The sequence below is a fragment of the Crinia signifera genome, chromosome 1, assembly GCF_055691185.1.
Source record: "Crinia signifera chromosome 1, ASM5569118v1, whole genome shotgun sequence".
Lineage (NCBI taxonomy): Eukaryota > Metazoa > Chordata > Amphibia > Anura > Myobatrachidae > Crinia > Crinia signifera.
The window spans coordinates 172,382,903-172,396,050 of record NC_139217.1 but is presented as its reverse complement, the minus strand read 5'-3'; the positions used below and the strand labels follow the sequence as shown (position 1 = coordinate 172,396,050).

General features: G+C 43.8%; 1 protein-coding gene and 1 long non-coding RNA gene across 3 annotated transcripts in view; one reads left to right on the top strand and one right to left on the bottom strand.

Moving 5' to 3' along the window:
• DNAH6 (dynein axonemal heavy chain 6) overlaps window positions 1–2,501 on the bottom strand; it is a 270,855-nt gene extending 268,354 nt beyond the window's left edge. The window contains 1 exon segment of the mRNA XM_083177142.1: window positions 2,255–2,501. Within this exon segment, the coding sequence (XP_083033268.1) occupies window positions 2,255–2,473 (219 nt within the window). The 5' untranslated portion in view covers window positions 2,474–2,501.
• The window catches only part of LOC146064077 (uncharacterized), a 66,865-nt gene continuing 56,100 nt past the window's right edge, over window positions 2,384–13,148 (top strand). The window contains exon 1 of one of the 2 annotated variants that reach the window (XR_014471742.1): window positions 2,384–2,560. This is a non-coding gene — a long non-coding RNA (uncharacterized LOC146064077). Of the gene's footprint in view, window positions 2,561–4,051; window positions 4,157–13,148 lie in introns of those variants that run through there. The other variant, XR_014471744.1, reaches the window with a different exon arrangement.

The window sequence follows — 13,148 nt, the reverse complement described above, 5'->3', positions numbered from 1 at the left end:
CCCACTATCCACGTCGGCGTGAAGTTGAGAATAGAAAGTGTGGCGAGCGCAGCGAGCCACCGAGCCCGAAGCGTGGCGAGCGCAGCGAGCCCCACAAGGGGATGCGGAAACCTCTGAAGCCCGCGAAGGGACGCGGATACCTGTGAAGGCATCCACGTCCGCTCGCCACGCTTCGGGCTCGGTGGCTCGCTGCGCTCACCACACTTTCTATTCTCAACTCCACGCCGACGTGGATAGTGGAGGTATGAAAAGGTCGTAGGACGCGTACCGCTGCGCTCGCCACGCTTCGGGTTCACGTTTATAGTGTGGGGGGGGGTGGCGTGGGGGTGCATTTAACATTGTAAGCACCCATTTGGGTGCTTAAAAGCACCCTTTAGGGTGCTTATCCAATGTTTTATCGCATAGGGGCAAAAATCGCGTCGCATCGCATGCCATCGGGTGCATGGCATGCGATGCGATTAAAACATTGCGCGATGGACATCGGGGGCGCCGCCAAAATACACAAGTACCTAAGATTTTACTAAATCTACCATTAAATAACATTTGTATTCTTTATTTATATGCCATTCCAATCTTCCAGTCTCGCATGATTATGGTGGAAAAATTCAATGACATACCAAATGCATTAAATACCACAAATCTACATTACTGCTCAATATTCTATATGGTACTGGTACAACTTTACACAATGTAAAACACATAGGGGTAAATATACTAAAAGTGGAGTTCTATTGAAGATAGGATGTTGCCCATAGCAACCTATCAGATTTTTTTTTATCTTCTAGAAGGTGCTAAAGCTAAATAAATAAAAAAGAAGTAGAATCTGATAGGTTGCTATGGGCAACATCACATCTTCAATAGAACTCCCATCTTAGTAAATTTACCCCATAGGGGCCAATTCAGAGGTGGCAATCACATATCCCTTTCATGGTGTACATCTGTATGTATGAGTGCAAGGACTGAGACACCCACTTTAAGCATCATTTAAGATGCTGAAATACTGCCTGGTGTATCTTTTAGACACCACCAATGTGCCAAGTGTGGTGCACGTAAGTTGTCATGCTGACCGCTATGCACAGTGGCCATATCCGGTAGAGCATGGGTCTTCAACCTGTGGCCCTCCAGATGTTGTGAAACTACATGTTCCAATATGCATTGCAACATTTTTTTCCTATAAGAGCATGCCAAAAAACCTCAGGGCATGCTGGGACATGTAGTTCCACAACATCTGGAGGGCCACAGGTTGAAGACCTGTGCGGTAGAGGATTCGTGGGGAACACTTATGGAACTACAGCGCAGATCTGTAGCCCATAGGCTACAACTGGCTACTGCAATCTGAAGATTTGCAGGTAGGTGGGGGTTTTAATATTGGTAACATCCCCATATAAACCTACAGTATAAATGGATGTTTCATTTATATCCTGCAGTCCCTCCTATATACATTCTGGTGATACTTAATATTGGTGGCTAACCACGGTAAATATGTGTTATTATTCAAAAAGCCACAAATATTGGTTGATAAATGGGCCAAAAAGTCTGCTCCAGATGTGGTCAGAAACCAATCTCTTGCAAAGGTATAACGACATTACTGTGCACTATTTGCTATTAAACAACATGTGTAACTAGCAGCATATACACAATACACTTGTGGTAAAGGGCTTAACACTATCACAGTGGTCAGGGAACTCGGCCCTCATTGCCCCACGCAGTGCATGTTTTGCAGGTCTCACAGAATCACAAGTGAAATAATTAACTCCACCTGTGGACCTTATAAAATGTGTCTGTGAGTAATTAGTACACCTGTGCACCTGCTGGGTTACCAGCAAAACATGCACTGTGTGGGTAAATGAGGACCGAGTTCCCTGACCACTGCACTATCACATAATACTCTGATGACTGGCAGTGTCACTGTCACCAAGTGAATGTCACAGTGACACTGACACAAATAAACCATAAGCACTTGATAAACATCGCACATTACATTTTAGCATGTAACAAAAATCACTAGTGTGTATTCACGTTTGTAAACTTCAATAATTTACACGTTTGAATGCAATGCAGTAAATACATACGACGCAATAACAGCATAGCAACCCCGTTCCCTTCCCAACATACAGATACAAATCACTGTTCTGGCCAGAGTCTGAATAAATGAAGTATAGTACAACGTTCTCCAAATAAATATATTAGGTAGATATGTACAATGATTGAAAGCATAAATCCATATGTAGTAAGCATATATGACGGGACTTACACTTCCACTGGGCAGGAAAGTTGCATGAAAACTTTCCTCTGCTCCCCGGATTGTGTACAGTCGCCTAGCAACCGCCGCGGCCCTGACCACGCGACCGCTCACACAGCCCATGGGGTGGGTGGGGCTGAGACTGGGCATGTAGGGGTTGCGGCCGCTTACCCCAGACAGCAGCAGCCGCTGGCGTGAGGGGGGCCGGGTGCACTGTGGAGTGACTGACATGGTTCTCTCCTCTATGTAGGCTAGACATAAGCAGCCATCCTGCAGCGCTCACGTAGGATCCTGTGGGGCTTCTAAATCTTGTAAAAGGTAACCGCTGTATTGCTGCAAAGCGTGTTCACTTTGTAAGCATAATACACCTTTACAGCAATATGTCCATCATCACTGCACGGGATAATTATGTTTGCATTCTTCAATTTTGTGCTTAACACTTTAAAAATACTTAATACTGTAACAAACCTAAAACTAATTAAGAAAAACTCAAACAATGCTGGCCTTTCAAATATGAACTGACAAATTTAACTATTTTAATTTAAGATTATAAATGGTGGCAGCACTAAACAGCCATTTGATCAACTCTCCATCTGGCAACCCACCCGTTCAGATGGTGTAACCCAGGCATGTCCAACGTTGGCCCTCCAGATGTTGTGAAACTACACATCCCAGCATGCTTTGCCACAGTTTTGCTATTAGAGAATGCTAAAACTATTGCAAAGTATGCTGGGATGTGCATACCCTCCAACTGTACCGTTTTAGCCGGTACAGTACCGTTTTTTAACAGTCTATACCGGCTAAAACGAATTGTACCGATTTTCTGGCTAACTCTGGGAGATGTAGTTCATAACATCGCCGGCTGCTTCCCAGGGAGCGTGGGAGAGCAGCCGGCCAGGACTACATCTCCCAGGGTGAACGGCGGTGGGACATGGCAGGCCCGCCTCCCCCTGCTCAGAGACTCCTGTTGTGGGACGTCACGGCTGTGGGGAGCCAGTGACTGAATTTGTAGTCCTCTCCCCTCCCCACACCGCCCCCCCCCCCCCCCCCCCCATCCACCAAAGCACAAGCCGCTGCTGCCGGGATCAGAGAATGACCAGCGTGACGTCACCAACGTGCGGCCTGATCTGCCGCAGCATGGAGAAACTGACAGCGGGGAGTAATGGAACCTGTGTTCTTCCGGCCGGACACAGCCGACGGGACTGTTCTAGGTAGGGACAGCCAGCCCGGGATGTATTTTTAAGTGTGATGTGTAATGTTAAATAAAAGGGTCATGGCCACACCCCTTTACAAATGGCCACGCCTCTATATATGGCCACACCCCCTGGCCTGTACCGATTTTTTCATTGGAAATGTTGGAGGTAATGGATGTGTAGTTTCACAACATCTGGAGGGCCAACGTTGGACATGCCTGGCACTGTAACCCATCTCCCGTCCAGGACATATCGCAATGTCAGGAGAAAGCACCCATTAAGTTCTTAAAACTAAACATCTAAACAAGCGATTGTTCTTTACATACACATAAAATCACAAGGATGGGAGGGAGGGAAAACTGCACAAAAAGGACTTCTAACATAATCCCTTGCACTTTCAGTATCTAAACTCCTCCCCTCTTGCACCCTATTGGCTATATACCTAACTCAAGATTTAAAGGAGAACTACCAACTACAGTATCTACTTAGCTCAATGCGTTGCGGCGCCCAAATGGCACCTTCCTCACACTGCTCCTGAGGAAGGTGCCATTTGGGCGCTGAAACGTGTTAAGCCATCTCTTCATCTTGGTTCTGGACCGGCACTTTATCAACAGCACAGGACCCTCTCCACTCTTGCCAGCGAAGTGCTATTTGCATACTGTGGACCATTCAAGATGGACTGCACATTGGCTGACCAGGGTAACCTACATCTAAAAGCTGGGTAATATGCCAGAACTATTTTTTGTCCTTCACTTCAAGTATTGTGATGAACTATACATACCAATAAGTGATTGGAGACTCTAAAGGCCTCTTTGGAGATCAGATTCCTTGTGGAGAAATTCTCCTTTTCCACTCAAATATGCAGGATTAATTGGTTGCAACCTTTACCCATTTTATTGATTTTATTTATATTGTTGTTTTTATATTTTGTCTGTCATCTGTGTACACAGTAAATTGTTTAAATCATTTTATAATTGTGATTCTCTCAGTGAAGCCCAGCACTGCTCAAACCCTCCTTTTTTTCCTTACTTTTATTATAGTATAATTAAAGTGTGTAAACTTACCTATTTTATTAATATTATATTTTTTATGGGGGGCGTGGCTTGGCTGAGTACATAGGAGGCTGCAGGGTGTGATGCTCTGCTAATTATCCAGCTAAAAATCCTGAAAGAGGGGTCGCAGGCATACCTGATCTGCTCATGCTCACCCCGTGCCTCCGCTGTCCATTGTGGGCTGCTCCATGTCCATTGTGGGCTGCTCCATGTCCATTGTGGACGTCTGGTGCGGCGGGATCTCTGGCCCAGTGCGCGCTGTCTCTCTGGCTCATTCTTTATTGCCGGTATCCAGAATTTGGTTGTGCCTTTTTGGATTCCTGTCGTGGCCCCAGTTGAGATGTCCCGGTGTCTTCATCTTTCATGTGTATATCCTGGGGTTTGTGCGAAGGTAGAAACTGTCCTAAATTTGTCTCTGATGTTTACAGAGTCGTGGCCGGACTAATAATTTCAGGTCCTGTGTTTGTTACTCTAGTTCTATAATGATCTAGTTTAACGTTCAATCAAAGTGAAAATACTATGTATTGTTTATTACATTCTTTAGATAGTCTCGGTCTGTTCTCCTTTTTTCTATATTTAGATTCTAAAGTCATTGCCCCAGTCAGTCCATGTGTGTTATCCTTTCTTTTACTTTTATTCCCTTTTTTTATTATTGGGAGGGATGGGAGGGGCCAATTAGATTGGTGTAGGTTAGCTAGGGTTGTGTCTATACTGTATATCCTGGTGTCGATGGGAGAGTCCTGGAGATCCCAGTTACAAACCACTAAAGCTGATTTCACATTGCAAAAACCTGCTTTCAACTCGTTTTTATAAACGTTTTTTTTAAATGGGTCAAAAGCCAGTTAAACCCCTTTCATATTGCATGTTGTAAAGGTTTCAATACCATTTTTGTACCTTCAGATTCAACCCGTTTCACCCATAGAAAGCCATACAATGTAATTTTAAGTGTTTTTTTTCCTGCTTGTGGGCGGGGTTCATATGTGGTTATCATTTGTAGCAAATACCGTTTCTGAGCTGTTCAGACTGCAGGGAAAACAGCTCAGAAACGTGTAGGATCCTGCTAGGTCTAGGTCAACATGGGACAAAGTCAACATGGGTTTAGGTCGACACATGCGTTAGGTCGACATGGGTTAGGTCGACATGGGGTTTTACGCTGTTTTTTTACCCGAATGTCGACACAGTCGACATGTTGGAAGTGAACTGCAGCCGCTCGATTCGCTCGCAATGCTTCAGACACGGTGCCTCGCTGCGCTCGGCACACTATTTTATTCTCCCACCATGCCCTAGTGGATGGTAGGGCATGAAATACCGCCTGTCGGCACATGTCGGCTCAAAAAACAGTGCAAAAACCCATGTCGACCTAACGAATGTGTCGACCTAAACCCTTGTCGACCTTACCCCATGTCGACCTAGAACCCTGTTGACCTAGACTCATGTCGACCTTCTGCCATGTTGACCTAGACACCTGTCGACCTTCCAGCCTGTTGACCCAACAGTGTCGACCTAAGGACTGTTGACCAAATGATCCCAACACCTGCACAGTATGCACTGGGTTAAAAAAAGTCTCCTCTCTGCTCTTTACTTCCTGCCTGTGCCTGGCGAGGTCACAAGGGAGATATCCTATCACCCTCTGTGACCTGCTAATGACTAAATACCGTTTCAGAGCCATTTATGCTGCTTTCAGACCGCATAACTGGCTTTGACCCTGTATTTGAAAACGTTTCCAAAAACGGGTCTGCCAGGTAAAACCACTTTCACACTGCATCTCTTAAACGGTATATTACCGTTCAAGTGCCGTTTTTTTGACACTGGCAGACTCGTTTTTGGAAGCTTTCCAAATACAGGGTCAAAGTCAGTGCGGTGTAAGGGTGACACTGGTGTCACTAAACCCGCCCCCAAAGGCCGTGATTGGTTCGTCGGACCGACGGACCAATCACAGCCATGGAGGGTGATTTAAACTAACGGTGACTGCACTGCAGACGCCATTCCGGTCTGGAATTGCGTGCAGTGCGGTCACCGTGCCTATCTGCCGTGATATACTGACCTGATCCTTGCAAATACTAACCTGATCACTGCTTGTAGCGTGCTGGATGCTTCCTGGATCTTGTGACTTCTTGTGACTTCCTGTGTTGTGCTGCTGCAGTGTGATAGAGTTATAGATAGAGAGATAGAGAGAGATAGAGAGAGATAGTGACAGAGAGTGCTATATTTTGTGTCTGCTGCCCCCCCCCCCCCCCCCTGTTGTGCTGATCAGTATATCTGTGCTGATCAGCAACTTTTTGGGGGTGCTGGTTTTTTTTTTATATATATACAGCTGTGCTGCGTGTGCAACTGGCTGCTGCCCCCCCCTTTTGTGCTGATCAGTATAAATTAACTGATCAGCAACTTTTTGGGGGTGCAGAGTTTTTTTTTTATATATATACCTGTCAGTGCTGCTGCTGCAGTGTCATAGAGTGATAGATAGTGAGAGATAGAGAGATAGTGACAGAGAGTGATAGAGAGTGCTATATTTTGTGTCTGCTGCCCCCCCTTTTGTGCTGATCAGTATATCTGTGCTGATCAGCAACTTTTTGGGGGTGCAGAGTTTTTTTTTTATATATATACCTGTCAGTGCTGCTGCTGCAGTGTCATAGAGTGATAGATAGTGAGAGATAGAGAGATAGAGAGAGATAGTGACAGAGAGTGATAGAGAGTGCTATATTTTGTGTCTGCTGCCCCCCCCTTTTGTGCTGATCAGTATATCTGTGCTGATCAGCAACTTTTTGGGGGTGCAGGTTTTTTTTTTTTTATATATATACCTGTCAGTTGCTGCCAGTTGCACTGTCAGTTGCACCAAAGGTTGTGCACCTGCTGCTGTGGGGTCTTTTTTTAATTTTTTTTTTACACACACTGTGATTTTGTGGGTGTCCTGTGGCCACTGTGTGACGTACATCACTGATCAGCTTTTTCGGCACAGGGTTGATCTATTTTTTTTTTTTGATCAAATTCCTGTTGCCTTTGAGCGCTGTTCAGTGACGGACGTTACTGACCAACATCTGTGCTCAATTTTTGGCGCAGGACCTTTTTTTTTTTTTTTTTTTTTTTTTGCACTACATACACACTACACACTACATACCCCCCCGGGTTGAAATAAAGTTTGTACCCCCCCTACACTATACACGTGTTGAAACATTTCACTACCAGAAACACAAAAATAAAAATGGCATCCCAAATGTCATCCCAAATGTCATCCCAGTCATCCAGAAGAATGTATTCAGCGGAGGACGCATATGCCATGCTTGCCTCTGACTCTGACACAGCCAGTGATGCAAGCGGGGAATTTGAAGGATTCATCTTAAGCTCCTCTTCCTCCTCTAGTGATGAGGGACCCCCTCAAAGACGCCCCCGTAGAGCAGCTGAGACCCCCCCCCCCCAATAATTGATCTCGTATGGACCCCACCACCAGACAATTTTGAGCCCCAGGTTCCTGAGTTTTTGGCCATCCCAGGAATCCAATTTGATTCCACAGGTCTCAGAGAAATTGACTTTTTCAAATTATTTTTCTCTGATGATTTTATAAATTTAATGGTGGACCAAACTAATTTATATGCCCAGCAGTTTATTGCTCAAAACCCCACGTCATCATTTGCTAGGTGGACCCCTGTAGATGCAGTAGAGATGATGACGTTTTGGGGTCTGGTGTTTCATATGGGCATAGTAAAAAAGCCAGAAATTAGGCAATATTGGAGTACAGATGTTCTGTACAGCACCCCACTTTACCGTATGGCCATGACCCGGACTCGTTTTGAGTTAATCCTTAAATTTTTGCATTACAACGATAATGCACAGTGCCCACCCAGAGATGATCCCACCTTTGACCGGCTATTCAAAGTCAGGCCGGTCATTGATTATTTCAGTGCCAAATTTGCAGAGATGTACATCCCAGATAAATTCATTTGCATAGACGAGTCCCTTATACATTTTAAAGGAAGGGTTAAATTCCGCCAGTACCTTCCCAATAAGAGGGCAAGGTATGGCATAAAAATGTATAAGCTGTGTGAAAGCACCTCAGGGTACACCCACAGGTTTAGGGTATATGAAGGGAAGGATTCAAGAATTGAACCGCCAGAATGCCCCCCCTCCCTCGTAGGTGTTAGTGGAAAAATTGTCTGGGATTTAGTGCACCCCTTCCTGGATAAAGGTTATCACCTCTATGTGGATAACTTTTACACTAGCATCCCCCTGTTTAAGGCCCTTGGTTCAAGAGGTACAGCAGCTTGCGGTACTGTGCGCAAGAACCAAAGAGGCCTCCCAAAAACGCACATTGCCCAAGTAATGAGAAGGGGTGAAAGCAGGGCACAATCCACCGAAAATATGTTGTTGGTCAAATATAAGGACAAGAGGGATGTCCTTATACTGACAACAATTCACGGAGACAGTACCACCTCCGTCCCTGTACGAGGTACCAGTACCCACACCTCAAAACCTAATTGTATCCTGGATTACAATAAGTACATGGGCGGAGTGGATCTTTCAGATCAGGTACTGAAGCCGTACAGTGCCCTGCGGAAAACAAAAATCTGGTACAAGAAGCTGGCCGTGTATATCATCCAGATGGCACTGTATAACGCTTACGTGCTATTCCGTTCTACCAGTCAGAGGGGGACATTTATGCACTTTCAAGAGGAAGTCATAAAGGGCCTAATATTTGGGAACCAGCAGGCAGAGGGCCCCAGTACTTCTAGTACTGGCCCCCGTATTGTACCAGGGCAGCATTTTCCTGATGAAATCCCCTCCACTGGAAAAAAGGGCAGGACACAAAAAAGGTGCAAAGTTTGCTATAAAAAGGGAATAAGAAAGCAAACTATTTTCCAGTGTGACACTTGCCCCGACAAACCCGGCCTATGTATAAAGGAGTGTTTTAAAATATACCACACATCTATGGATTATTAGGTTCATCATTTCACCGTGCTTCGGGGGTCTTGCTAATGCCACATAGCACCCACCATTCATTCCACCAGAATCTGAGCCGCAAAATCCAAAAATCACTCCTTTCCTTCTGAGTCCTGCCATGCACCCAACTGGTATTTTTTGGTCACATGTGAGGCATTGCCGTACTCGGGAGAAATTGGGGCACAGATTTTGGGGTGCTTTTTCTCCTTCATACCTTATGAAAATGAAAAATTTTGAGCCAGAACTGCATTTTTGTGTAAAAAAATGTAATTTTTCATTTGCACAGCCCAGTTGTATCAAAATTGGTGAAACCCCTGGGGGTTTGAAATGTACACTATACCCCTAGATGAATTCCCTGAGGGGTGTAGTTTGCAAAATGGGGTCACTTGTGGGGGGGTTCCACTGTATTGGTGCTTTGGGGGTCTTGCTAATGCAACATAGCACCCACCAAAATTCCACCAGAATCTGAGCTGCAAAATACAAAAATCACTCCTTCCCTTCTGAGTCCTGCCATGCACCCAAATGGTATTTTTTGGTCACATATGAGGCATTGCCGTACTCGGGAGAAATTGGGGCACAGATTTTGGGGTGCTTTGTCTCCTTCATTCCTTGTGAAAATGAAAAATTTTGAGCCAGAACTGCATTTTTGTGTAAAAAATTTAATTTTTCATTTTCACTGCCCAGTTGTACCACAATTGGTGAAACCCCGGGGGGTTTGAAATGTACATTATACCCCTAGATGAATTCCCTGAGGGGTGTAGTTTGCAAAATGGGGTCACTTGTGGGGGGCTTCCACTGTATTGGTGCTTCGGGGGTCTTGCTAATGCGACATAGCACCCACCAAAATTCCACCAGAATCTGAGCTGCAAAATACAAAAATCACTCCTTCCCTTCTGAGTCCTGCCATGCACCCAAATGGTATTTTTTGGTCACATGTGAGGCATTGCCATACTCGGGAGAAATTGGTGCACAGATTTTGGGGTGCTTTTTCTCCTTCATACCTTATGAACATGAAAAATTTTGAGCCAGAACTGCATTTTTTTGTAAAAAAATGTAATTTTTCATTTGCACAGCCCAGTTGTATCAAAATTGGTGAAACCCCTGGGGGTTTGAAATGTACACTATACCCCTAGATGAATTCCCTGAGGGGTGTAGTTTGCAAAATGGGGTCACTTGTGGGGGGCTTCCACTGTATTGGTGCTTTGGGGGTCTTGCTAATGCGACATAGCACCCACCAAAATTCCACCAGAATCTGAGCTGCAAAATACAAAAATCACTCCTTCCCTTCTGAGTCCTGCCATGCACCCAAATGGTATTTTTTGGTCACATGTGAGGCATTGCCGTACTCGGGAGAAATTGGGGCACAGATTTTGGGGTGCTTTGTCTCCTTCATTCCTTGTGAAAATGAAAAATTTTGAGCCAGAACTGCATTTTTGTGTAAAAAATTTAATTTTTCATTTTCACTGCCCAGTTGTACCACAATTGGTGAAACCCCTGGGGGTTTGAAATGTACATTATACCCCTAGATGAATTCCCTGAGGGGTGTAGTTTGCAAAATGGGGTCACTTGTGGGGGGGTTCCTAACTTTTAGCATCTTATTGTGCCTAGAAACCTACATGGTGCCTAAAAAATAATCTCATAAAAAGGAGGCTCCAAAATCAAGTAGGTGCTCCTTCTATTATGAAGCCTGTGGTTTGGTCAACGTGCACACTAGGGCCACATATAGGATATTTATGAAAACAAAAGAATTGGGGGAATCAATTTTTAGTCACATTTCTCTAGTAAAATGTACTGTGTTCCTTAGAAAAATGTATTAAAATTGAAAATCTGCAAAAAAATGAAATTTTGAAATTTCACCTACACTTTGTTTTAATTCCTGTGAAACACCTAAAAGGTTAACAAACTTCCAAAATGCTGTTTTGAATACTGTGAGGGGTGCAGTTTTTGAAATGGCATCATTTATGGGGGTGTCTCACATACAAGTCCCTCAAAGTCACATCAGAACTGAACTGGTCCCTAAAAAAATCAGTGTTTGAAATTTTCTTGAAAATTTGAGAATTTGCTATTCATATTTTAAGCCTCCTAGTGTCCAAAAAAATTAAAAGGAGGTTGAAATAATGATGGCAACATAAAGTAGACATATGGTCTATGTTAGTTATTAACTATTTTGAGTGGTATGATTATTTGTCTCACAAGCAGAAAATTTAACATTTTGCAAATTGCAAAATTTTCATTTTTTTTACGACATTTTGGTATTTTTCACAAAAAAACACAGACTGTATCGACCCAAATTTACCACTAACTTGAAGTACAATGTGTCACGAGAAAACAATCTCAAAATCACTGGGATAAGTAATAGCATAAAAAAGTTATCCCCACTTAAGTGATACATGTCAGATTTGAAAAAAAGGGCTCTGTCAGGAAGGCAAAAACAGGCTGCGGCGGGAAGGGGTTAAGGACCCCCCCCCGTGCAGCCCCCCCCTTTCGGAAAATGGCTGCCCCCATACGAAAGACAGTTTTTTTAAACAGGTTTTCCTATTGGGCAGCCATTTTCCGAAAGACACTTTTTTTTACAAGTGCAATACATCCGTCCATACTGCCGGGATCCTCAACGCGTCGCAGGAGGTACCGGCTGCACGGGACGGGGGGGTTGTTAGCCCTGGGAGGGGGATGTTAACCGGCGCGTGGCAGGGGGGATGTTAACCGGCTGCTTTAGAAGTAACACAAGGATAAAATGCCAAAATAAAAATTAATTATATGCAACTACAACTGCTTTGGCTAATGCCTTACATCTTTTTCCAACACTTGGGCCTGTTGCACCTATTTTTTCATCTTGGTCTTACAGTAGCACAATTTTTTCTTTATCTTACCTCCTAGATGGTGAATATATATTTAGCTTGATGCCCAATAGGAAATGGTACAAAAAATTTCGAGCAGCCAGAAACATTTGTATATTTTGATGTCTATAGAGCTGGTATAATTTTATATTTGTCTCCTACTGTTATATTTAGGGATCCTTGTGTAGAGTATTCTACCCTGAGATCTTGCTTTACTTTTTTATTTTTATCTGATAGTGGTATTTTATTTGCTTTCAGCACCATAAAACAAATATAAACACTAATATGCTCCGGAAGGCTTTAGGATGTGGTTCATTGATTGATTTCTGGAGATTGGTGTCATTTTCTGAAGATGTCATATGCTATGCTAAGATGGTCTGTTGCTAAGGAAGCAAATGTTTCCACAAAATATTTTTTTTTTTAAATGTCAACATTAATGGAGTATTTTATAATTTTAATAGACTATGGAGGTTATTCTAGTTCACAATACAAATTTTGCAGTGCTGTGTGTGGTTTTAACACCACCCGCCCCTACCTTGCTCGTCAAGTTCCATGTTTTGCATAAACATCCATTCGCTGCTTTGGGTGCGGGGACGAAATCATTCGATAGTCGCCGACCATCTACTAAGGGCAGTATTCAATGAGGATAATTCGCCCTGTTTCACGGCAAATTTGTGCTATTTTCGCGTTGGAAGGTTATTTTCTGGGTCAGAAAGTGAATCACCCTATTCAACGTGCACTTCTCGCCGTCTTTCTAAGTGATTTTCGCCGTGAGTTGCCGTGTAGCAAATCGCCATCTTTTCATGGTGAAGTGGAAAGTGAACTTTTAAAATAAAGTTGTCTTTGTTTTATATTTGGTGTCAAAAAATCAGGAATTTTATTCTGAGAAGGG